The sequence below is a fragment of the Ahaetulla prasina genome, chromosome 4 (assembly GCF_028640845.1).
Source record: "Ahaetulla prasina isolate Xishuangbanna chromosome 4, ASM2864084v1, whole genome shotgun sequence".
NCBI classification, from domain to species: Eukaryota; Metazoa; Chordata; class Lepidosauria; order Squamata; family Colubridae; genus Ahaetulla; species Ahaetulla prasina.
Window position 1 is genome coordinate 86,032,794 of NC_080542.1, and position 25,962 is coordinate 86,058,755.

Here is a 25,962-nt window from a genome sequence, read left to right on the forward strand (position 1 = left end):
ATCAAAAATCTTGCTTTTCTGCATAATTTGTTCAGGGATATGCTTGAACAAAAATTAGTATATTGTATTAGTCTACAGCACCACTAATCTTAAGAACTTAGTGGCATATAGAAACAAAATGCTGGACTAGATAAATTTTGGTCTGATCCAATATACTGTGGATACATTTATTTTCAATGGCTGTTTTTGGAAGGAGGCAATAAAAACCGTAATAACCGTGTACCATTCTCATATTTTATACTTTGAAGTGAGTGCCCCGTTCTTATCCTGCCTCAACAAGATATTCCTGTTGCTCAAAACGGCAAATGAGAAAATAGCTCCCGTGCTCACGACTATAGCAACAAGATGCAGATTCAAACAGAGAAGTCCTAAGTGCCAGGTGGGAAATTTGAAACAAACCTGGACAAGCAAGTCTGAGCAATTCTCCGCATTGATCCCCACGTACCACTTGTCCCGCGTTACCAGCCAATTTCCTAACAAAATGGATTCCCATTGCCCCTAACCTCGACCCCGGCCCCACGAGCGAAGAAAGCTGAGAAATTCGCTCCCACGCGGCCCAGAGAAAATCCAAGATGGCCTAGCTGAGATGTAGCAACGCCCTCTACCGAAAGGAAGTTACCAACGCCCACAGGAAGTAGTCAGGATAAAGTTTCCTCCTCCTCTCCAATCCTCTTCCACCCTAGTTCCTGGCCAACTCGAGACCATAACTCTCCCAATTCTCCCTGATCGGTCTCGGTCTCCTTACCTTGTTTGCCGCCTTAGCACCGCTGGTGGCCGCGTTAGCATTAGAGGCGGTTCCATGGGCGCCTTCGGCTTGCCGGCTTCCGCCAGTCACACCCGCAGCAGTGGCATTGGAAGAGGCGGCCGAGGAAGGCGCGGCAGTGGCACTTCCTCGGCTGCTTTTCTCTTTCCGTTTCTTTTTGTCTCGCTTCGCGAAAAAGTCGTCTAAGCTCCTCTCCTCGGTTTCAGCCATGGCGATGGCGGTGGTAGCTCCTCCTAGCACTCCGGTTCAAACCGGATATGACTGACGGACTGACCAGTCGCGAGTTAGCGATCCCCAAAACCTCAGTGGTTGAGGGGAGAGGAGAAAGGACAGTGAGAATTCGGCGCCACCCAGCAGCCTCGCGTGCGCCTTACGTTCGTCTGGGTCACCGCCGCTCCCGTTCTCTTGTGGGAAGCAGAAGGTCCAAGCTTAAACTGCCGTCGCACGCGCGCTTTCCCTCCTGCTCCTGCCTCAACGCTGTTAGTTCGAAGAGAAGCAGAACAGCTTCCGCTCCCCACGTTGGCGGCCACCACTTGTCACAGCCGAAAGAGGAGGCTGGGAAAAAGAGAGGGAGGGGCGCCGTCAAAGAGCAGAGCTTTTCTAACGTAGTGCTCAAAGAACCACTTTATTGGGCATCGGAGTGGGAAGGAAGGAGAGCGCATGCACTGTCCCTCAACCGACCAACCTACTGAAAGAAACGAAGAGTCTTAGAGCCAATCAAAAGGCGCGGGGGGGTTACTGACGTACGTATAAGTAGTGAGTGCCGGCAGCAGTGAACGTTAGGAATTCCTGCCGCTGAATTATCTAGTGCGCATGCATGGGGACAGTAGAATTTTGAGAAGTGATTCGTTAGCGTAAAGTGGGCGGAGCTTAGGGGCATGCGCTATGAGGCGGGAGAGGAGTCTGCGCAATTTGACTTCTAGTGACTTCTCCTAAGCGTGGAGGAAAGTAGACGGCAAAGGTCAAAAAAAAATTGGCTTATTGGTATCAGACGGTTCTCCTTTTAATTATCTTCTTGACCTGAGTTTGGAACCGCCTATAGTCAGATAATAACCTTCTAGTTGCTTTTTCTCGTGCTTTTTATATTCTACAGTAAAGTTCCCTTTAGAATTACCAGAAAAATGAATTTAAAAGGTTTTGCTCCCAAGTCGTTAACAATTTTAAGGTCTTATAACGGATGCACAAAGTCAAGACACAATCCTGCCATGATGTAGAGGCACAGCTTAGTTCCATATATTAAAATATACTATGTTAAATGCAACCAGTTATGTTGAGTATTGTGTGTAAGGATCTCTCATTTAAACCATGTTTATTATTCCAAAAGGGGTTTTTTCCTTATTTTTTGCAAATTACGTTCATTTAAAAACTTTATTAGCTGACCTAATATTGTGAATTGAAATTGCAGCATGTATTTGAAGTAAGATTAGGGTGCTAAACGTTGAAATGTATAGTATTTGTAAAACTTTTACTTACCATTATAAAAGTCAGTTTATTCTTTTATTATTCTTTTGACCATCACAGTCACAAAAGAAAAACGAGGGAAATAAGGAGAACCATGAAACTATCTGTAAATGGACCTATTTAGTTTTATAACTTTATAGATCTTTTTGCTTGGAGTAATAAAAGCACTTCATGTCAGATTGATGCATGATCAGAAATGTGTCCCCTCCCCCCAAAAAGAAACAATCTATTGTGAATATTATGAGCACTGAGATTGATTTGAGTTAGGATTTGAAGTTTCTGATTGCTGAAAGAACTCTTATTTCACATACACTTTTCTAGATGTTAGTCAACATTTTTTAAATGTTGCTATGGGGAATTATTTCTTAGGTCAAATGAATTGAGATGAAATTACTGTGCATTTCTAATGCAATGCTCTATTTTTTAAAGAGTTGTGCAAAACTTTTTAACAAAAGATTTTTCTTTAAATGGAACATTCTGGAATTGTCCAGAACTTTCTTCTCAGGGAATATGGTAGTAGATTTTGCATTTTGAAACTTTCGAAGCTTCATAGCTTCTCTGGAGAGGGGAGAATATTGAATTGGATTGGGATCATGAAAGGGGAAATCAACATTAATCTCTTTGCATAATCTGAATATTCACTCTTCGCAAAATTACAATTTGCTCCATAGGAGAAAATCTCTAGGATACACTTCATCCCTATTACTACCTGATTAAAATAAAAATCACTATTGTGGATATGTATGAAATTAAAAAACTTCAATGGAGACAGGGATAAAACCATTTCAGTTTGAGGTATGATTCAGTATGCCTCCTCAAACAGATTTTAATTTTAAAAAATATAGTTGTCTTTTTTGGCTAAATTGGTAGTATCAAATATTCACTTCCTAGTTTAGGGCTCTGTTAAGATCATTGTTCAAGATTAAACAGAAAAGGTAACCTAGAAAACATCCATTCTTGGAGAGTGCAATCAATAACAAATAGACAAACTCCAAAGTACCTTATAAGGTTAGCATAAATATTTCTAGTGAATAGTGCACAAAGTTTGTTCTGCAAAAATACAATTTAGATTATACTATTCTGCCAGTCTGATTCCTCAGTTATTCCTTTAAATAAAACATAAGTAAATCCCACTGTGATCACTGGAGTACAACTTCTAAGTTACATATATAAAATTGTAGAATTGTTTTAGTTGCTTGGTATTTTTTAAAAATTGGACAGCAGTACTGGAAGCTAATATTTTATTCTGTTATACTTTTTATGCAAAGCAGTCATTTAGGGCATTTAATATAATTACGCAAGTTGGCCTGCTTAGATTGACAAATCAAACAGAAACTTTATTGTCATGTTTTCCATGAACACTTGCCAATGAAATACTTTTCTTCAAATGGTAATAATTGTCTTCTGACGAGAAAGAAATCAGCTGAAAGTTAAATGCAAAAAATGCTGTTATTATTTTCCAAAAAAAGAACAAATTGTTAACTTATTAACAAAACCAAATTATTAATATTAGCAACAGAAAATAAGAGAAAAATAAGAAAATTACAATACACAAATAAATTTTGTATATATATGGATTTATATGAAGGATTAGCAAACTTTTCAGGTATGGAGTACCATTGTTCAATGGCATGGATACCATTTTAAAAAAATTAAAACAATTTTAATTGTAAGATTTTTATGATCTCATTCAAGATTTGTGAACAATAAACTCACATCCAAATGCTTTAAAAGAGTTCTCTTAAATCTCATAAATTTTGCACTATGAGAAAGATATGTCTCTTTAAGGTGTTATCTATTGAAATTTCACAATATCTTGTGAAGGACCGTTGGAAATTTACCAGATGTGGCTATCTCAGAAGATATCATTTAATAGAAACTAATTTTGAAAATCCACTGAGATAATCGGGTCCCTTAGGAGCCATGTGTCCTTAAACTCATGTAAGTGATTTGTAAGAGCTATGCCATAAACAGGATAGTCACCTAATCTGAGGCAATGAAGAATATTTTTCTCATAGTTTTAAGGGCTGAATAAATGTTAGAATACAAATGAAGTTACTAAATTGAACTTGATGCTTTTTATTTACAGTGTAGGTACGGTAATTGCAAATGCAACATGCTAATTTATTAAAATTAAAATATTACAATATTCTAATTTTAGTTTTAATTTTAAAGGCCACCTTAAAAATGCCAGATGAGTAAAAGATATGGCTTTCGTGATAAAAAATACACAGGGAAGCACAACTAAATGTTCAATATATATATATATATATACCATATATCTGGTGCTTTCTAAAGTTATGTGGAACACTAATTAGGAATGATTGGCATTGTAGTTTAATAGTTTGATAGCTGCCTGCTATTTTTTGCTCTGATTAAAGAAAGTAGTACTGTATTGTAGGCTTAGACTTTGAACAAACTGAACCATTAACTGACAATGTTTACAATCTAGAGACATCAAGTTGAAGAAAGAAAAGATTTGAATAAAGGGTGTGCATAACTGCATTCCTATTTGGTAAGTAGTATTTGCGATAAGTTCTTAATTATTAATTATTAATAAATTGCTTGGATTTTCTTATGCAAAAATAAAGTACAGGTGCTTATAGAAGGAGCATGTTGAGCAAACCAGGAATTCTACCATTTTCTATGAATCTAACCCCCAACTAGGAATATTCTGCTTTTTTTTTCTTTTCTGAATCAGCTTACACTTGATTTTCCTCTCTTTCCTTGGGCCCAGAGATGCTATTATGTACATTCAACACACAATTCTCACTCATGAAAAAGAATACCTGCTTTCCTTCTCTAGAAGGCAGTGATATGCAGCAATGTCTGACTCGAGTTGTGTTTTAATGGACAGTAGAGTTTCATGATTTCTTTGCTGCTGCTCAGTTTCTCCTTGGATTTCTCTTACTTCTGCTTCCAGTTTGGCAATGACAGAGCCTAAATTCTGAAGCTCTATGTCATGCCAATGCTTGACATCGTAAAGAGAGTTTTCTAAGCCTCTCTTCTGTAAAGACAAAACGTCCATAGAATGTTGAACATTAAATCTTTTGAATTTCTGTCTTTAGAGATACAATTATTAAATCCATACATACTAGTTTTTCAAATATAGAATTCTCCTCTCAGATACATACTTATTTCTAGAAGAAAAAGATATTAATAAATTATTCCTGCAGAATATTTGCTATGCACAGACTAAAGAATTCCAGTCAAAGAGATTATTTGGCCATCAAAATAAATACTGATCAGGAGCGTTTAAATAGTACTAATGTTGCTGCCCTCAAAGTTTTGGTAAAAGGTCAAAAGATGACATCAGTATTATTATCTCCATATTATCACAGTGCATTCCAAAATTCAAATTAAAAGTGGATAATTTAGTAATGATAGTAATAATTACTGTTTTATCAGAAAGCAGGTTCTAATTCATGATTTGTAAAAATTCATGGAAAGTGTTGTTTGATAATAAACAATTTAGAGCTGATCAGCTTTTTATTAAGAATGCACTAGTTTAGAAGCACCCCAAGCTTTGGGGACCATTTTATATTTTAAGAATGTGAACTCAAAAGAAAAAGGTCATTCTAGGGGTGAGGTGATCCAGTTCATAAAATGGCTGCTCTAGTGTAAAACATATGAGCAAAAGAGACAATTAGGCATTTTAATAATGCAATGGAAAAATTGTGATGTCTAAAATGTAGCCTTTTAACATAAAAGTTTTATATCTTAAGTGAAGGGGTACCACTTAAGTACCTTCGCTACTTTCAGTTAATTTTCCACCTAAGATGGCGCCGACGAAGGCTGCCTCGGTGAAATGCTCTCTAATTGTTTCTTTATTTCTAATTGTTCTCTGTGACTCACTACGGATTTCCTACTCACGAGACCATCTGCTAAAAATTAAGGAACATTTCTTTAAGGAGCAGCTTTCTTTAATCTCACCCCCGCCTGTCTTTACAAACACGGAGGAGATTCTAACACAGGAGGAGGCAATTCCCACGGAGCCATGGATTACTAAAAAAACCAAACGACGGAAACGAAGGAAACGAGGTAAAAGATCTGGGATCTTAATCAAGCTAAGAACTCGCACTAAAACTCCTCTGCCTTCAATTTTCCTAACAAATATACGCTCACTTGCAAATAAGATGGATGAAATACTCCTCTTAAACAAATACTATTCTGATTTTCGCAATTCAGCAGTCCTATGCTTCTCTGAAACCTGGTTAAATGAATCAATTGAAAATAGCAGCCTGAACATTCCAGGATTTCAAATTGAACGATCAGACAGGATTCCAGAAACATCTGGTAAAAGAAAGGAGGAGGCTTATGCCTATATATTAATTCAACCTGGTGTCAAGATTTTAACATAATTTACAAATTCTGTGACAACAATTTAGAGACTCTAATTATCAACTGCAAACCTTACTATTCGCCTCGTGAATTTTCCTCATTTCTTCTAATTGCTGTTTATGTCCCACCACAAGCCTGTGTAAACAAGGCATTACGAACTCTAGCTGACCAAATCATGGAGGCTGAAGCCAAACACCCTGATTCACTGGCCATTGTTTTGGGAGATCTAAACAAGGCAAACTTAAGGAAAGAACTACCAAAATACTTTCAGCATGTCAATTGTCCCACCAGAGGCAAGAATACTCTAGACCACTGCTACACAACACTAAAAGATGCCTATCGGTCTTTACCACGTGCAGCTGTAGGACACTCTGATCATTGCATGATTCACCTTGTACCTGCTTACAGGCAAAGACTTAAAGCCATAAAACCAATAATTAAATCAGTGAAAACCTGGACGGAGGAATCAGAATTAAAGCTACAGGCATGTTTTGACTGCACTGATTGGAATATTTTAAAGATACCTCTGCAGACCTGGATGAACTCACAGATACTGTAACATCATATGTCAGCTTCTGTGAAGACCTATGTGTACCTACAAGGAACTTGCGAATACACAGTAATAACAAACCTTGGTTTACACCTAAACTTAAGCAGCTACGACATTCCAAAGAGGAAGCCTACAGAAAAGGTGATAAAATGCTGTACAATCAGGCCAGAAATGCACTAACAAGGGAGATAAGAGCAGCAAAAAGAAGCTACTCTGAAAAGCTAAAGAATCAATTTTCAGCAAATGAACCAGCAAACATGTGGAAAACTCTTAAAAATATCACCGCCTATGGCAAACCTCCTTCCCAGGCTGAAGGTAATCAACAACTGGCAGATGACCTGAATGAGTTTTACTGCAGGTTTGAAAGGAAACTACAGCCACCTATCTCCACAACCCCATCTCAGACACACCAACAACAGCCAAGCCTCCTACAACTGACCCCATTTCATTGGGTTCACAACCCTAGTGATCACAGAAAAGGAAGTGCAGGACCTATTTCACAGACAAAAGCCAGGAAAAGCTCCAGGCCCAGACAAGATAACTCCTTCTTGCTTAAAAGTCTGTGCTGACCAATTGGCCCCATCTTCACCCATATTTTCAATAAATCACTAGAGATGTGCTATGTTCCTTCTTGCTTCAAACGCCTACCATCATCCCAGTGCCAAGAAGCCCACCATCAAGGAACTGAATGACTACAGACCAGTTGCTCTAACATCTGTAGTCATGAAAACCTTTGAAAGGCTAGTGCTTTCCTACCTGAAAACCATCACGAATCCGCTTTTAGACCCCTTGCAATTTGCATACCGAGCAAATAGATCAACAGATGATGCTGTTAATATGGCTCTGCACTACATCCTACAACATCTTGAGTCTCCAAAGACCTATGCAAGGGTCCTTTTTGTAGACTTTAGTTCAGCATTCAATACCATCATTCCAGACATTCTTCTAACTAAGCTAAACCAGCTACAGGTACCGGAACAGACTTGTAAGTGGATCACAAGCTTCCTAACAAACAGGAAGCAGCAGGTGAAGCTAAGCAAGATCACATCAAATACCTGTACAATTAGCACAGGGGCCCCCCAAGGCTGTGTGGTCTCCCACTTCTCTCTCTGTATACCAATGACTGCATCTCCAATGATCCATTTGTTAAGCTACTGAAGTTCGCAGATGACACAACAGTGATTGGTCTCATTCGAGACAATGACGAATCCGCATATAGACGAGAGGTCGAACGACTAGCCTTGTGGTGCAACCAAAACAATCTGGAACTGAACACACTTAAAACCGTAGAAATGGTGGTAGATTTTAGGAAAAACCTTCCATACTTCCACCTCTCACAATACTTGACAACACAGTATCAACAGTAGAAACCTTCAAATTTCTGGGTTCTATCATATCGCAAGATCTCAAATGGACAGCAAACATCAAAAACATCATTAAAAAAGGACAACAAAGAATGTTCTTTCTGCGCCAACTCAGTAAGCTCAAACTGCCCAAGGAGCTGCTGATCCAGTTCTACAGAGGAATTATTGAGTCTGTCATTTGCACCTCTATAACTGTCTGGTTCGGTTCTGCAACCCAACAAGAAAAACACAGACTTCAGAGGATAATTAGAACTGCAGAAAAAATAATTGCTACCAACTTGCCTTCCATTGAGGACCTGTATACTGCACGAATCAAGAAGAGAGCCGTGAAAATATTTGCAGATCCTCGCATCCTGGACATAAACTGTTTCAACTCCTACCCTCAAAACGACGCTATAGAGCACTGCACACCAGAACAACTAGACACAAGAACAGTTTTTTCCCGAAGGCCATCACTCTGCTAAACAAATAATTCCCTCAACACTGTCAGACTATTTACTGAATCTGCACTACTATTAATCGTTTCATAGTTCCCATCACCAATCTCTTTCCACTTATGACTGTATGACTATAACTTGTTGCTGGCAATCCTTATGATTTATATTGATATATTGATCATCAATTGTGTTGTAAATGTTGTACCTTGATGAACGTATCTTTTCTTTTATGTACACTGAGAGCATATGCACCAAGACAAATTCCTTGTGTGTCCAATCACACTTGGCCAATAAAATTCTATTCTATTCTATTCTATTCTATTCTATTCTATTCTATTCTATTCTATTCTAATTATGAAAAGCCCTCTGGAAGAGATCAATCCAAACTTTAAATAAGATCTGTGTATTCTTTTCCTAAATTAGCTGCTTGGGAGAACAAAATCAGTTTTATTTTTGTCTAATTCCTAATATGCACTGCTAATTTACAGCTTATTACTGAAAGGTGGCCTTTCATAGTAGAAAGATGGTACCACAGATAAATTAAAAGAATGTGAGTTCAAAGGAGAAATGGCTGAATTGACATATTGCATTAATCTAGGCTTTAGTAAGTTATGTTTGTTGAATAAATACTGCTTTTGTATAGTATTCAGATAGCCATGGTTTATAAACATAACATATAGATTCACTAACATTCCAAGTCAAAATAAAGCCAAACACATTTTCACACAATATAATATGTGAACCAGGTCAGGTATTTTTACCAGAAAGAGATGCCTGGTATCTTACTCACCAGTGTTTTTAGTGATTCAGTCTCTACTTGCAGGCTTTGAATTTTGCAAGCTGTTTCATGAAACTCTGCCCTTAGGGATTCAGCCAACTCTGCCTCTTGTGTTTGTACAGCAGGCACTGTTTCTGTGGATTGCTGACATAACAGTGATAAACAGAAAAACATTGTTTTACTTCCCAGTCTCTTCTACATAGGTACGATATATTAGAAAACAATAAAAAAAATTACTGAGTTTTGGATCCAGCTTTTTAATTATTAAATAAATAGAATTATTGAATAGAAATGGAAATAAAAGTTATTGCTAATGAGTAAATGCTTTAGATTGCTAAGAAGAAGTACTGAGGGTCAGCTTTGGAAGCCATACTAGGCCGGAAGCTTCCGTGCTGCCACCTTCTCATGTGTGGGAAAGTAGGGGGGGGATTTAGTAGAGGGGCCCATTAGACACAATAACATTCTTCCTGCCTGTCAAGGTCAGGTCGATCCTGCATCTGCAGAAGGAGTGGTCGGAGTGATGTATCGAGATGGGACAGTTGGCGATTGGAGCATGTGATCGGCAGAGGAATCAGGGTGGTTTTGGGATTTTGATTTACTGAGGGAAAACTCGGATCTCTCAGATTCGGATTTTCCCACATGTGCCAGTTTACCTATTCTAGTAAAAGAACTTTGAAAGATGTGTGCTTCAGAGTTTTTACTTGGTGAGGGGTTTTTCTGGAACGCTGACATTAATTCGAATCTCCTTTATAATGTAGCGGCACCCCAAAAGGGGGCTGTCAGGGGTGCTGAGCCCCAGCATCCACCGAAACCCTTGGGTGGTGCGAAGACTCAGTGAAGATGGAGGAGAAAGAAGAGATCACAGAGGGGGCAGTGGGGACAGTTACTCAAGGATTTATCGACACCCAGTTCTCTCCTTCAGAAGAAGTGGTGCGTGCCATTGAGGCTGCAGAGAAGGCCCGAAGGCTGGGCCTCGGCCCAAGGAGTCGGATTCTTGGAAAAGTTGCCAGTCTGATCCAACTCCTGAAAGGAGACCAGAGGAGAGATCACCGGGATATCATGCCGGTATCAGCCCAACGAAGTCACCCCCTCCTACTTTTCAGCCAGAGTGGAGAGTGGGGCAGCTGTGGGATCTGGAGGTTCCCGGGAATGGAGCCTGCTGCCTCGGTCGCGAAGTCGATCCTTGACTGGGTTCCCTGAAGGTTTTGAATGGATGAAAGTGAGAAGCTATGCACCCCCCTCCCAGCTTCCTCAAGTGAGATGGAGCTTAGCACAGCCTACGTTCACCTTTCCCCCTTCATGATCCGGGGGGGGGGAATTAGCGGGGCTCAGTCATGTCCCAACATGGCCGGGGCAAACCGATCAGCTCCCAGGCACAGCAGGGATGTTACACAGCTGGGAGACATCAAACACAGCTGGCATGGGGAATGCACCATCCCCCTGCAGATCCCCCTCGCCTGCCGGCCTTTGTGCTACCTCCTGCTGAATCCATCCCCCCCAGGCTGGGGATTCTACCAGCCAGGGGTGGGTCCAGTGCCAGTGGCATCCAGCTTCATCTGCGCCAATTTTCCAGGGATCCCCCTGGCCTCAGTATGGCCCAATGATCCCAGCAACGCAGGGGGATCTAATCCAGCAGCCGAGCGGGAGTTCCATCCCACTCTCCAGGCCAGTGAGCAGCTCTGTCGTCGCCGGCCCCCCTCTCTCAGCAGGGGTCCTCCCAGCAACCCGCAGCAGCTTCACCACAAGTTCCACCTCAACTGCCTGCCGCCAAGCCCCATCCCCCTGTGCAACCAATTCCACCCCGCTTCAGAGCAACGTTTGATGGCACACCTGCCAAACTGCTTACTTCCTCAGCAGGGTCTGGGCTCATATAGATCAATATGGAGATCAATATGAATCAGAGCGGTACTTGATATCAGCGATTTCTGATGGGATGAATGTAGGAGAGGCTTCTGAATGGATAGCCCAGCTGCACAATGAAGGCATTGCAAAATTAAATGACACCGATGGGTTTGTTGCACTGCTCCAGGCCAGATTTGAAGACCCAGACCAATGAAGCCACCATTAAAGTGATGAAGCAAGGTAATCGACCCTTAAAAGACTTTGTGTGGGACTTTAGGCAGGTTGCAGGGAACCTGGGGCATTGGCCAGTCCGCATACTCCTGCACTATTTCAAAGAAGCCATTAATCAAGAACAGCCTGTGGAATCCGGGGGGTCCCTAACCAGCTACATGACTGCTACATCATGTCCATGGCTCTGGACAGAGAAATTCATCCCCACCGTAAAACCCCAGCCAAAAAGCCTCCTCAGAGAGTATTAGCCAGATGGCCCACTCAAGGTCTGCAGAAGTCTCCCCCCTCCCTCAACCAGAAGGATTGATTAAATGCTATTGGTGTGAGCAATTGGGACATCGAGCTTCTGAGTGCCTGGCCCCTGCTCCAGTTCCACAAAAAAGTCCAGCCACGGCTACCGAGGGAAAAGGGCTCCAAGGAAGGGCCCAGACACCAGTTGATTTGCCAGACAAGCCATAGAAGTTCCCCTGCCCACTGAAGAGAGTGAGGAACCTCTGGCTAAAGAAGCCCCTCCCAACGAGGCTAGCAGAGAAGATGAGCCGATGTTGAGTGCACCCATCCCCCCCTTTTCTATTAAAGTGATATCATTCCCTAGCCCCCTGTCCTCCTTCATGGCCAACCCATGAAAGCCAGCTGCCTGAAAGAGCAGCCGCTGAGTCAGACAGACCTCCAGGTGAACCCCAGGTTCCTAAGGCATTTACAGACTTGGCAGAAGTGTTTAGCGAAGCGGAATGTAACATCTTCCCCTCCTCATCAGCCCACAGACTGCCATTGAGTTAGAGCTGGGAGCCAAGTTACCAAAACCCATGATGTACTCCATGACGGCTGCTGATATGACTGAATTGAGTAAATATATCAACACCAACCTAGCCAGAGGGTTCATCAAGCCTGCAAAATCCAGGGTGGTTGCTCCCGTATTGTTTAAAGAGAAGAAAGATGGGGGGGGGGCTAAGATTATGCGTTGATTTTTGAAACATCAATACTGTTTGCATACAAAACACCTACCCCCTACCACAAATGAGAAGATTTGCTGAACTACCTGTCAAAAGGCAAGATTTTCACCAAGCTAGATTTAAGGGAAGCCTACTACCGGGTCCGCAAAAGGGAGGGAGACAATGGAAAACTGCTTTTAACTGTCTCCTGGGCAGTTTCCAATTTCAGGTCATGCCGTTTGGACTTCCCAGCAGTCTTCATGCAACTGATCACTGAAATTCTGCATGACCACCTATATAAGGGGGTTCTTGTCTACTTGGAAGATATTTTTATATTCAGTGAAAATATGGAAGAGCATATCAAGTTAGTCAGGCAAGTGCTGAAAAAACTCCCAATGGCAAAGCTTTACGCAAAGCTGTCAAAATGCGAGTTTCATAAGGAGTCCTTGGACTACCTGGGCTACAGGGTGTCAAACCAAGGAACTGAAATGGACCAGGGAAGGTGAAAGTGTTGCTAGACTGGCAACCCCCATGAACATGTAAGCAGTTTCCTGGGGTTTGCAAATTTTTACAGGCAATTCATCCTTTCCTTCACCGAGATTGCTCTCCCTTTGACGGAATTGCTAAAAGCCGATCCATCTCCCAGCAAGCCAAAACCTAGCCAACCCCTATCTTGGACAATGGACTGTCAAAAATCCTTTGAGCAACTAAAGCGCCTATTCACAATGGAACTGATCCTCCAACACCCAGACCCAAATAAACCATTTGTGGTTCATGCTGATGCTAGTGATGTGGCGGTGGCGGCTATTCTAATGCAAATGAATGGCCAAAACGAACTAATGCCATGTGCTTACATATCGAAAAAATTAACAGACACAGAGCACAGATGGGCGGTATGGGAAAAGGAAGCTTTTGCGGTGCAGTGGGCTCTCCTATCCTGGAGAAACTTCCTAGAGGGAGTGAAGGAGCCTTTCGAAGTGTGGACGGACCACAAAAACCTCGAGGCCCTGAAGACCCCTCGGAAGCTTTCCCCCAAGCAGGTTCGATGGGCTCAGTATTTCAAATGTTTTAACTTCAACCTGAAATGCATCCCGGGAGGGGGGGGGAATCTACTAGCTGATGCCTTATCAAGAAAGCCCCAGTTTGACAGCCAGTGGGAAGAGGTAGTTCACGCTATGATCTCTGAAACCCAACCAGTGGCCCAAGCTCACACTCCAATACAACCGCGCCATGATTCCAATCTCCCCGAAGACAAGTTGACAGCAAAGTTAAAATCAGCACTCTCAGCCAATGCCTAGTTCAATGAGAACCTAACCCTAAGAGACCTGACTCTAAGAGAGGGATTGGCTTGGAAGGGGAGTAAGATGTATGTGCCCAGCAGTATGCGACTCACAGTGCTACAGTAGAGTCACGATTCTCAACTGGGGGCCATTTTGGAATTTTAAAAACCCTCCATTTGGCTAGAAGACAATTCTGGTGGCCAAGGATGAAAGCCAATGTAGAGGACTATGTTAAAAGCTGCATCGCCTGCGCCACCATGAAGTCCAGACCAGGGAAGCCCCCGGGGCTTCTCCAGACTGTGGCCAAACCCACGAAGCCCTGGGAGGAGATTGCAATGGATTCATAGCAGAGCTCCCTGACAGCGGAGGGAATGGTGATTTGGACTGTCATTGATTTATTTTCCAAACAAGCACATTTCACTGCATGCAGTGGGCTATCCTCAACCAAGAAGCTGGCAAAACTATTTGTGAGGCATATCTACAGACTATGTGGGGTTCCACAGAGAATAATATCAGATCGCGGGGTCCAGTTTACTGCTAAGTTCTGGAATGAGTTCCTGCGGTTCATTGGGTCATCCCAGGGGCTTAGCTCAGCTTTCCATCCGTCGACTAACGGAGCCTCTGAAAAATTGAATGCCATGGTGGAACAATAAATTAGATGTTATGTACATTATCAACAAGAAAACTGGGTGGAGTTGTTACCGTTTGCAGAAGTGGCTTATAATAATGCAGTACACAGTAGTACTGGGTTGACTCCTTTTCAGATAGCTATGGGCATGGATTTTGTACCGATGCCCGAGCTACCTAGAGAGCCACCCACTTCCATGTCCCTGACAGAATGGATGAACGCATTAAAAAGGGGTTGGGAGAACACTAAGAAAGCTTTGGCTGAGTTGACAGAGAAATATAAAGCTCAGGCCGACAAGCACCGGTCTCTCCAACCGCCTTTCCGAATAGGAGATAAAGTGTATTTGTCAACCAAATACCTAAGATTGAGGTTACCTAGCAGAAAGTTTGGACCCAAGTTCATCAGTCCCTTTCCTATAGTGAAGGTGATTAACCCAGTGACTGTCCAACTTAGCCTCCCTCAAATATTAGGAAAAGTGCACCCAGTGTTTCATAGTAGCTTATTGAAACAAGCAAGAAGATCTAACTTAAGGCCCTTACAAGCTGCTCCCCCCACTTTTGATAGTCCAAGGGAGACTCATTATGAAATTAAGAAGATCCTTGACTCTAGGCTATACAGGGGTCATTTACAACATTTGGTCCACTGGAAGGGCTACCCGTTGTCTGACGCTGCGTGGGTGAAAAGTTGGGATGTGAATGCTGATACTTTAGTAAAACAATTTTATGATAAATTCCCTGAGAAGCCTAAGGGTCCTCCTGGAGGGGGGAGGGGGGATTAAGAGAGTGTGTATTGGGTGTTAACCCTATTGTTTGTATTTTGTCTGTCTTATTTTTCTTCTGCAGGGGGGGAACACCTGTCAGCTTTGGAAGCCATACTAGGCCGGAAGCTTCCGTGCTGCCACTTTCTCGTGTGGGAAAGTAGGAGGGGGAATTTAGTAGAGGGGCCCATTAGACACAAAACATTCTTCCTGCTGGTCAAGGTCAGGCCAGTCCTGCATCTGGAGAAGCAGTGGTCAGAGTGATGTATCGAGATGGGATGGTTGGCGATTGAAGCATGTGATCGGCAGAGGAATCGGGGTGGTTTTGGGGTTTTGATTTACTGAGGGGAAACCCAGATCTCTCAGATTTGGATTTTCCCAAATATGCCAGTTTACCTATCCTAGTAAAAGAACTTCGAAAGATGCGTGCTTTGGAGTTTTAACTTGGCGAGGGGTTTTTCTGGAATGCTGACACTGAGTTTGTCTATGTATAAACACCTCACTTATAATTCATTTCAATGGCTCTATCCTGTTTTCAGGATTGTGGTGGTTCTAATGAGTCATAGATAAAGTCTACATTGGTTAAAATACATTTCCATGTATTTTGAAATATCTCTTCCTAATCAAATCAGAAGCATCGGACAGTCTTAATAATGAATAGCATTACATTAAAATGTAGAAGTACACAACTGGGTTAGATCTAGATTAAACTAGTCTCATTTCAATCCCAGTAAAACTGATGTCACTGAAGTGAGATAATTTGACCCATAAATTATACTGTAAGTATGACTATTATAGGCAGGAACCAAGCCAGTGAACTTACAATTGCCTAAATTTCTTAATTTCTTTCAACAGTAGCCAGCTTTTTTGTCATCATCTATCCTACTTTAGACACATGCAAAGACCCAGCTCTCTGGAGAAGGCTCTAATGCTGGAAAAGAAGGAAAGGGATGAAGAAGGTGACCAACAGAAAGATGGATAAATTCAATTATCCTGAGTAAATTCACCATTGGGAGACTTGAAAGAATAAGTTAGGGATAAAGTGTTGTGGAGAAAAACTATGTGGTTGCTAGAAATGAAAATAATTTAATAGCATATAATCACTCTACCGATGAACAATTCTAGAGAAATTAAAAGCTTTCCATATTCTTGACCTTCAGATTAGCCTGATAAATGTTTTTGATAGGGGGGGGGGTTGTAACCAATTCACATTTGTTTTGGGAGTTTCCATTCTTACACTAGTTCCACTTGACAATTTGAAGCTAAATTTTAATAAAATAGAGGAGCAGCAATTGCTAGATTGCAATTTGCACCTATCAAAGAGCATCCGAAAAGCCTAATTTGAATGTTTATAACTTTTTTTCCATTACCTATCAAGTTAGGGATATCCACAATGAGGATTACTGTAAAAGTCAAAATGTCAGCTGCAATCGTGCTTGAAGGCTTGTCCTTTTTTATATTCAATTGCATGACTTTTTGTCCTCTTCTACACAAACACTGGATCAAATGCAAATCCTGTGGGTCTGGTGTTTTACTATTTCCTGCTACATTCTTGGATTTATTTTCAATTTTGCTGAAGAATTCTGCATAATTCAAAAGCTTATACTGTATGCTGTTTGATTATGTTTAATTAACTAAAAAAATTTAAATTTAATTCTTATAGCTAATCTTAGCTTGTTCCATGCTTACCTTAGCATGGAGCAAGATACCAGTCTCAGCATAGTTTTGTTCAATATTTTTCTCCCATTGAATCTGGATTTTCTTCAAAATGTCATCCAGGCTAATTCCAATGGAGGTTTCTGATTCTTCCAGTGGTGATAAAGCAAGCTGTTTGTAAAGCATTTTGATATCCTGAAAATACAGTTGTTAAAAATAGATAACCAATTCATCTAAATAAACAAAATAATCCTTAAAAAAACAGAAGCACATATAACAAAAGCCAGAGCAATTATTATTTGATGCAACTTTGTCACTATGCAATGCATTTGCCTCTATAGTAAGGTGTTGAAAGAGAGCTATTTCTCAACTTGTATTTCATAATATCTGCTAGAATTTAATAGAAACATAAAAATCTCCTTGTGGCTTTAAGTGGCAACTATGAATATATTTCTCTTGAGAACAAGTCATGTTCAAGAGTGTCTTAAAACAAATGGATGGTTTGCAAAACGATTTAACTTGTCAGTCTAATAAAACAGTTATCACAATGTTAAGACTCAAATGGTTTGCATTACTTCAAAAGTCTTTATTTAAATCCGGTACATGATTACATTTTTTGATGCTCATAAGTACATAAAAAAGCCCTTCTGATACAGATTGAAAGCCCATCTAATCTACCACTATTCCCATAATGAATAGCCACATCTCTGGGAACTCCAAAATGTTTGGATTCCACAGCCACTGATATTTACAATCGTGATAGGCAGGCTGTACATCTGATAGTGAATGTATGCTGTACTGTTAATAGCTATTGCTTACTTTCCATGATGTTCTGTGAAAAAAACAGAATAGCCTTGAATACATATCTGTTTGTCTCAGTTTAGTATGATTACTAAGAATAACTCAGAAATTTCAAATATGAATACAAAAAAAGGAGGTGTTTTTCAGCTATTGGTTCTAATTAGCTTTTTCAGCTAGTGATAAAATGCTTAATGATGGCATTAAAATTTTGGTATCAAAATGTCCTTATCAGACATAAGGTTCGTTTCCATCTTTTGTTTAGATAGAAGTAGAATACATATAATTTTTTGTTTCTCAGAATTGATTTACCTCTTCGTGATTCTTTGACAGTAAAGCTAGTTCTTTCTTCATGTTTTCTATCTGACTCTCCAGGTCTACTTTAGTCAAATTAGCATGATCAATTACTTTATAGAGAGAGTTAATTTCATCTTCCACTGCCTTTCGAAATGGTTGCTCATTTTCATACCTGCAGTATAAATGAGAATATGTCAAAATAATATCACGAAGTTTAAACTTCTGGCATGAAGAACTACTAGTTATTGAAGACATACTTGCCTTCTGTTGATGGAAGAGGATCGGGTTCCAGTTTCCTCAATTTATTTCCAGTACAGTTCCTTTGTTTTTTAAATATTGAAATGCATATGTATTTTTACTTTTAATTTAATCTTACCTGTCTTTAACATCTTCAGCACACGCTTGAATACTTTCTGTTTGCAACATGAGGCGGGCATTTTCCAGTACTGCATCTCCTACCTATAATAGTTCAAAGTGTCAAATGTAAATAAAATATACAATCTATATCCAAAATTGTATAAGGATGGAACTCTATGCTAAAATAACATCAAGTGGTGTTTGCATAGACGTGACTTAATGTTTTCCTGACAGCAGTGTAGAGTGGAAAAAGGGATGAATCTTCAGAGTGAACCACTGAGTAACAATAACTTGCCATATGGCACTATTGCTATTGGAATTATTTAAAATAGCTTTTATATGTCCTATATATTACAAACATGTTTCTTGTACACTATATTTTTGATGAGATGGCATTCCTCTGTTATTCTATGTGATAATTCCTAAATGTACATTTTTCCAAAATGAAAAAAAAAGCTCAAATGATAAAATATTTCTCATAGAAGTTTGGCTGTTTCATAATAAGCATGTTGTTTGAGATCTTATCTATCAGAGTCCACCCCTCCTCCGATTTATATGTTTATTTTTTTGATCTCCTGAAATATACTTGTGTGTATGTTTAAAATGTGTGCTTATTTCTTATGCACTATTAGCTTTTTGGGATATGTTAATCATTGGTAAATGAGCGGATAGCCAATAACATGATAGCTCTCACATACTGCACTTGTATGATTATGTTTCCAAAAGCTGAAGACTGATTTTGAAAGCAGTTGTGGGAGACTTGCAAACAAGGCTTCCCTATGCTGTTAGCATTTACGCTTTGGATGATATTAAGTTTCACTTATTAGTGTCTCTATTCCCTGAACAAAATTGTAGTTCTAAAATGTGACAAGGATGGGAATATAACGAAAATCTCACTTTCTTCATTACATATAGAATCATACTGGTAAATGGGTTATATAAGTGCATAAACTTGAACAGTTCTGGCAGTATTTCTCTTAATTGCTCAAGCCTCCTCAATAACTACTTCAAAGAGAAACAAGAAACAACTTTTAATTCTTCTTTCGTATTTTCTTGTGAACCACTCAGAATTGTGGAGAGTCAAGTGATACACTAAATAAAGGAGTAAAAATTTACAGATGCCTTATGGAAAGGCTCAAACTTAATCTGAATTTTGCAAAACAATATAAACAATAGAATTTACTTTTATAAAGATTAAATTATATCAGGTAGGAGAAAATGTTGTTTAAGCTTCAACTTAAGTAACCTCATCAAAATCTAGGTGAATTTGGCAAATTTGCTACATTTTTTGTTCCTGCCATAAAGTTTCATACTTACTTGATGATAAATGGTTGCCCAGCTCTCCCTTAGAGATCCCCATTTACTGTCAGCAGAAGATTTCTTGTTCAGGTAAGCACGGATATGTCCTTCAAGTTCCTGGTTGACTTGCTCCAAAGTTTTCACCTTTTCAATGTAATCCACCAAGCATCTATTCATATTTTCATAAGATAGGCTTCGTTCTTTTTCCAATCCGTGGAATAGCGGTATGGTTGTACAGGAACTATGAAGACCTTGTAAGAAGACACTGCTTATCCCCAGAGCTCTGCGGGATATCCGTGTGCCCAGGCTGCTGACATTTTCCATAGGTACAATACCTATATAAGCAGCAGATGGTCTTAAGAGGCTTCCTCCTCTGCTAATACTAAATCTATGGCTTATGGGCACTGACCTTTCCTCAATAGAAGTTGAGGGTTCATGTTCCGCAAAGGATGCCCTGCTTTTAGGTAAGGACATGCTGTACTTCAGAAGGTTTGCACTAAATGAATTGACTCTCCTTCCCCTGCCCTTCTGATGTTGCACATATTCATAGAAATCTGCAAAGTGCTCTCTCATAAATTTCTGGAACATTTTTCATTGTTTGGCGCTGCCTACCTCAGGCATATTTGTTAGAACAATTGTTTGGGCCATTTCACTTGGTCAGCAATCTATTTCATGAGAAATCTGCTACAAGAGCACCATGCAGCACAGACAATGCAGTAGACCACCATTATAGATTGGGGGGGGGGAGAATCCTCTGTGCATTTAAACATTTGGCTCACTTGATTTCAGCCAATATAGTTTTGCTACAGTCAGGTTTTCAGAGTTAATGTGCTGTTCCCCCAGCAGTCATGTAATTATCTTGATAGGCTGCCAGGAACTTGATACAGTAGATGCTAACAACTGTGGCCTTAAAAAGGCTATGAATTGCTATGCCTATCTGTGGTAGGATATATTTAAAATATTTAAAATGAATATGGATTTTAAGAACCACATTTATAGAGTTTGGAATCAATACAAAGAAAAATATTTCCTTTGGGTGTTACCCCAAAAAGCCTTTTTTAAGAAGGAAATCACAGGGAACTCTACCTGATGGATTTATAATGAAATAATATCCTTTGTTCAAAGTGAACCCATTCTTAAATCAAAATAAGAGCTAAAAGGTCATACATGTCACTGGTTTTCCTCTCTACAGTAGAAGATAAAAGGTTTGCTCTGGATAAAAAAAATATATGGTTTTGAAGTTGCTAAAAATGAAATTGAAATATACTGTGTACTAATGAACATCTTAAAGCTAAGGTTTATAAAATGTTACATTGGACCTACAGAGAGAGCATGTCAAACATTGTATCATTCAATGGGCTGGAAATTTTGGTTACAATGTTAGAGCAATGGGAAAATATGTGGACTGAAGGCCTGAAATTCACATTGAATTATAATCTTAAAAAGAATTTCTATAAAATGATGAACCAGTAGTATTTAATATCATATAAATTATCTAAGATGCATAAAAGTGTTTTGTATGTTTGCTGGAAATGCAGGTGTAAAGAGAAAATTATTTATATGAGTTACTGCTTAATGGAAAAAGTATATCATGGGCCAGAAATGAAATAAAGACAATGAATATAGTACAATGGAAAAAAAAACTTGAAAGAAATATTCATACCATGATTAGAAGTAAGTAAAAAGAGACCCATGATAGAAGATGGAATCAAGATGGATTGTGAAATTGTAATGCTTTCTGTTTTCATATTAATTTAGTGATGGCTTACCTCATATAAATATTTTCAGCCCAGGACTAAGCGTAATATTCAATGAATATGTACCAGAATATGGCTGTGTGCAGTGCTAATTAAACCATATAATAAGTCCATAAAATCAGAACAATTTCAACACACTTTCAAAAATTTTGAAATAGAAATGGTGGTGGATCAATGTGTAAATAAATGAATGTACACTGGATACTGGTAATTGCTTTTAAATGGATGTAGTATCTGTAGCCCTCCAAATGGCATAAGATCTGGTTACTTGGCAGATCATCTGTTCCGCATAGTATTTGCCTGACCAACTTAATTTCACCTGGTACCCTTCAATGAAAAATTATATATGTTGAAACCCTGGAAATATGCCTTTTCTGTTGCAGCACCAGACCTCTGAAATGAACCCCACTCCTGAAATCTGGGTAATCACATTTGGCTGGTGTTTTTTAAGGTCTTGAAGATTTGACATCTTGCTCAGATTTTTAGCTAGGATAAGTGTAGCTCATTCTGAAGAACGGGAATGCTGCCTGGTTTTTGCCAAATTTTGTTCCTTATTTTTTACTATATTATTGTTTTATTTGTTTCTCTCCCTTTTTTATTTTGGAACCTTCCAGAGTCAATGGAAGATGATGATGATGATGATGATAACAATAATAATGGAAGCTCAGACTGGAAAATTAAGAGCAGCAAGCTAGGAGCAAATCCAAGCAAACTAGAACTGATGAAATAAAAGAAGCTAAAGAACCAGTAGACCAAGGAATACTTGATGAAAAAATATCACCTAGAAACAAGTAAGATGAAAGAAGCACTGGAAATACCATGTTTCCCTGAAAACATGATCTACCCCGAAAACAAGTCCTAGCCCGATTTTCACACCTGTGCCTAATATAAGCCCTACCCAAATATAAGCCATAGTGAAGGGGGTGGGCATGGCCAGCATAAGAGGCAGCCATTCCTTCCTTGATCACCTCATGGAGGCTCAGTTCCTTAATCAAAGATCAGCTGAGCCAGCAAGGGCCAGGCGCTGCCTCTTCTGTCTCTGGATGCCTGGAGGTGTTTCCAGCACACTCTTGTCAGTCCTGGCTCTCCCCGCAGTGCCAGGCAGCCGAGCACCCCTCTCTTCCACAGCTCATCTTGTGGCTATAGAGCAGGCGGCGACCATAGTTTGCGCTCTGCTAGGCCTGGAGCTTGGGTCTTGCTCAGGCTGCTGCTACAACAATGCAGAAGGCAGTGCAATACATCGGAATCTCCCCCCCTCCACCTCTGCCCAGCTTCTGGGTGTGCTGCATCTGCCTGCTGCTTCTGATCTTTCTCCCTCTCCCACATCTCAAGCAAAATCAAACTGTGATGAACAAAGCAACCAACAAAATCTGAGGAGTGCCCACACTTACACTTGTCTGCTCCACTGTACTCACCTAAACAAGATCCCCTCCTCCCTGCTCATCAGCCCTTCACAGACCCACATCAGAAAATGCTCCCTCTGTGTCTTTGCAGGAAAATGAGATTTTCCTGCTGATCCTCCTTTCCTTGGGGAGCCCTGTTCATGGTGAAATGGTTGGTGAATTTGCTTGTGAGGTATTCCTAAAGCCTCAGCAGGAAGGGAGGATTGCTTGGGTAGTAGGCTGATAAAGGGGTTAATATGCAAGGTGTTAGTATAGGCGAAACATGGCATTTCACCTTGCCTTTTGTGAACTTTTCGCTGCACGCAAGGAAAACAGACACAGCAGAAACCCTGGTTTGTTTCTTTTCCCCAAACTCAGCCAGAAATGGGTCATGTTGTTGTACGCATGTGCGGTGGCACAATGCCTTGTGGCATCCTGCTGCAAGCAATTGCGCTGGCGCACCAAATGTACCGCCTCTTGTACGCACAATGTAACAACAATCCTCACAAAGACCTATTTCTGGTAGACTTTGGGGGAGAGAAACAAGCCAGGGTCTCTGCTGTGTCTGCTTTCCTTATGTGCAGCCAAAAGTTCACAAAAGGAAAGAAGGTGAAAGGTCAAGCTTGACCTGTACTAACACCTCACATATTAACCCCACTTTCTCAGCCTATTACCCAAGCAACCCTCCCCTCCTGCTGAAGCTTTAGGAATACCTTACAAGCATGTCACCCACAGTTTCGCCATGAACCACCCTGCTCCCAATTGAGGGCAAAGGTAAAGCAGGAAGAAGATGCAGCTGTGGCTCCAACTGTGCCTGCTTGCTGGCCTTGAGCATGCTCAGTGAGCACCAGCAATGTCTTTTGTGCTCAGCGAGCACCAGCAATGCCTTTTGCAACAGCAGAGGCCAGAGCCAAAGTTTCTCTGGGATGCTGAGCTGTCCCGAAGGGGGCAGAAATTAAGACATCCCACGAAAATAAGCATTCACACTTATTTCGGAGGTCACAAGAAAATAAGTCTGGGCCTTATTTTCAGGGAAACATACTAAAGCAGTAAATAACAGCTACAGGCAAGAAGAGCAGCAGATATGAGGCTCAAGTTGCAAACTAAACAGATTCTCTAATTTCAATCCAGTTAGAAATGTTCAACACTAAATCAGTCAACACCTGACAAAGAAGAAACAGTGCAATTCTGGGCACAGTTATGGGACACCCCAAAGAAATACAAGAATGCAGCTTGCTAAAGGAAGTGAATAAGAATAAAAAAACTGAAATTAAACAATTTGTAATAACAGCAGAAATGGTGGAGAAAAGAACAAGGAAGGTCAAGAATTGGTCAATAGCAAGAAAAAATGAACTGCAGGGTTTTTAGTTGAAACATTTGAGTGGTTTACACTCATTGCTAAACAGTTTAACAACATACTGCAAGGAAGTGAAATTGAAGAGTGGCTAACATCTGGCAAAACCTATTTGATAATGAAAGATCACACAAAAAGGGCAGCATCAGGCAACTATAGGCCAATTATCTCCTTACTAACAGCATGGTAGCTGATGCAGTCCAATAGCATCTAGATGAAAAAAGGTCCTTTCTGAGTAGAAAGGAAACTGCCCTAACAGCAGAGGAACAAAAGATCAACTCCTAATTGACAAGATGATTCTGGAAAATTGTAGACGAAAGGCCAACTTGAATGTAGCATGGATTGTTTAGAAGAACCGGTTTGACTTCCTGCCACATGATTGGATAATCAAGTGCCTAGAAATACCAGGAGTCGGTAGAAACATCAGAAGCTTTGTGCAAAGATTAATGGCACAATAGAAGACACAGTTGCTAGTCAATGATGAAGGATTGGGAGAGGTTAATATTGACAGTAATCTTTTAAGGAAACTCACTATCACCACTACTGTTTGTGATTGCACTATTCCTCTTGTTAACAATACTGAATAATTCAATCTATGGCTATCAAACATGAAAAACATCTGAAAGGTTATATCACCACCTTTGTATGAACAATCTGAAGCTGTATGGAAATACAATTGCAACTCAATATTGTCCATATATGCCGCCAAGGTACTGCAATGAAGTAGACAAATGTGCCACCCTCAATCAAACGAGAAATATATACCATATATATATATATACCCATACCACATCTCTACATAAATACAATAGAACGAGTCCAGAAATATTTTACTAGAAGAGTTCTTCGCTCCTCCGAAAACAACAAAATACCTTATACCAACAGGCTTGAAATCCTGGGATTAGAAAACTTACAACTTCGTCAACTTTGACATGACCTGTGTTTAACACACAAAATCATCTATTGCAATATCCTTCCTATAAAAGACTACTTCAGCTTCAATCGCAATATTACAAGAGCAAAAAATAGATTTAAGCTTAATGGCGAAGAGGAAGAGCCTTTGGGGTTTTAGATAGGGCATTTTTAAGGGGTGGGAGGGAAAGGGCGGGTGTTGGGGGAAACCCATCGGGTGGGGGTCCAGTTCCTGCGTATGCTCTTGGCGGTAAGTTAATAGGTCCGAGGGTCATGGGGGGAGTTTGTGTTCCACCGGTAGAGAGTGGTCCTATTTCCACGGTAAGGGGGAGGGGCAGATATGGCGGGAGTGGGGGCTCATATCGTTCTATGGGGGCGCGTCCTCGATGCTTGCAGGCGATCACGCGCCCCGAGCCTTCAGACTCCTCCCGTTCCCCGTATGGTCAAGACCCTCAGAGCCCGGGCCTTTGGCTGATGCTGTGCAAAGCACGGTCCGTGGCCAATAAGGCCCCCCTAATTTATGACCTTATTCAGGGGGGTGCTGCGGACTTTATGGGCATTACGGAGACCTGGTTGGGCGCAGAAGGGGGCATGCCCCTTGTTCAAATGTGCCCGCCGGGTTTCCGAGCATTCCATCAGCCAAGGGCCCAGGGTAGGGGTGGAGGGGTGGCGGTTGTGATTAGAGAGAGCCTGGAGCCGAGGGAGACCACTGTACCTCAGATTGCCGGGTGTGAATCCCTCTTTGTGAGGTGGGGTCATAGATGTCAGGTGGGCTTGTTTGTCACG

The 25,962-nt window shown here is 40.6% G+C and overlaps 2 protein-coding genes and 1 long non-coding RNA gene across 10 annotated transcripts in view; 1 reads left to right on the forward strand and 2 right to left on the reverse strand.

Moving 5' to 3' along the window:
* CDV3 (CDV3 homolog) overlaps window positions 1-1,380 on the reverse strand; it is a 66,139-nt gene extending 64,759 nt beyond the window's left edge. For 4 of the 6 annotated variants that reach the window (XR_009154788.1, XR_009154787.1, XM_058179649.1 and 1 more), the window contains exon 1: window positions 746-1,377. Coding sequence is in view for 4 of the 6 variants with exons in the window: in XM_058179649.1 (XP_058035632.1) it covers window positions 746-973 (228 nt within the window). In the remaining 2 variants the exon portion in view is untranslated. Of the gene's footprint in view, window positions 1-745 lie in introns of all 6 variants that reach the window. The other 2 variants (XM_058179647.1, XM_058179648.1) reach the window with 2 other exon arrangements.
* Window positions 1,373-17,016, forward strand: LOC131196626 (uncharacterized). Its single transcript, XR_009154789.1, has 3 exons — window positions 1,373-1,506; window positions 4,677-4,739; window positions 16,220-17,016. It is a non-coding gene; the product is annotated as an uncharacterized LOC131196626 (long non-coding RNA).
* BFSP2 (beaded filament structural protein 2) lies at window positions 1,517-20,974 on the reverse strand. Of its 3 annotated transcripts, XM_058179635.1 has the most exons (7): window positions 19,790-20,974; window positions 18,492-18,574; window positions 18,131-18,287; window positions 17,054-17,215; window positions 9,707-9,838; window positions 5,014-5,231; window positions 1,517-3,647 (listed from the first exon to the last, which is right to left on the reverse strand). In XM_058179635.1, the coding sequence occupies exons 1-7, from the start codon at window positions 20,357-20,359 to the stop codon at window positions 3,644-3,646; spliced, it is 1,326 nt and encodes a 441-aa protein (XP_058035618.1). In that variant the 5' UTR covers window positions 20,360-20,974; the 3' UTR covers window positions 1,517-3,643. The 3 variants fall into 3 exon arrangements, with proteins under 3 accessions (XP_058035618.1, XP_058035619.1, XP_058035617.1); XM_058179636.1 differs by lacking the exon at window positions 5,014-5,231; XM_058179634.1 differs by lacking the exon at window positions 1,517-3,647 and having other exon boundaries at window positions 4,680-5,231.
* Window positions 20,975-25,962: the final 4,988 nt, after the last annotated feature.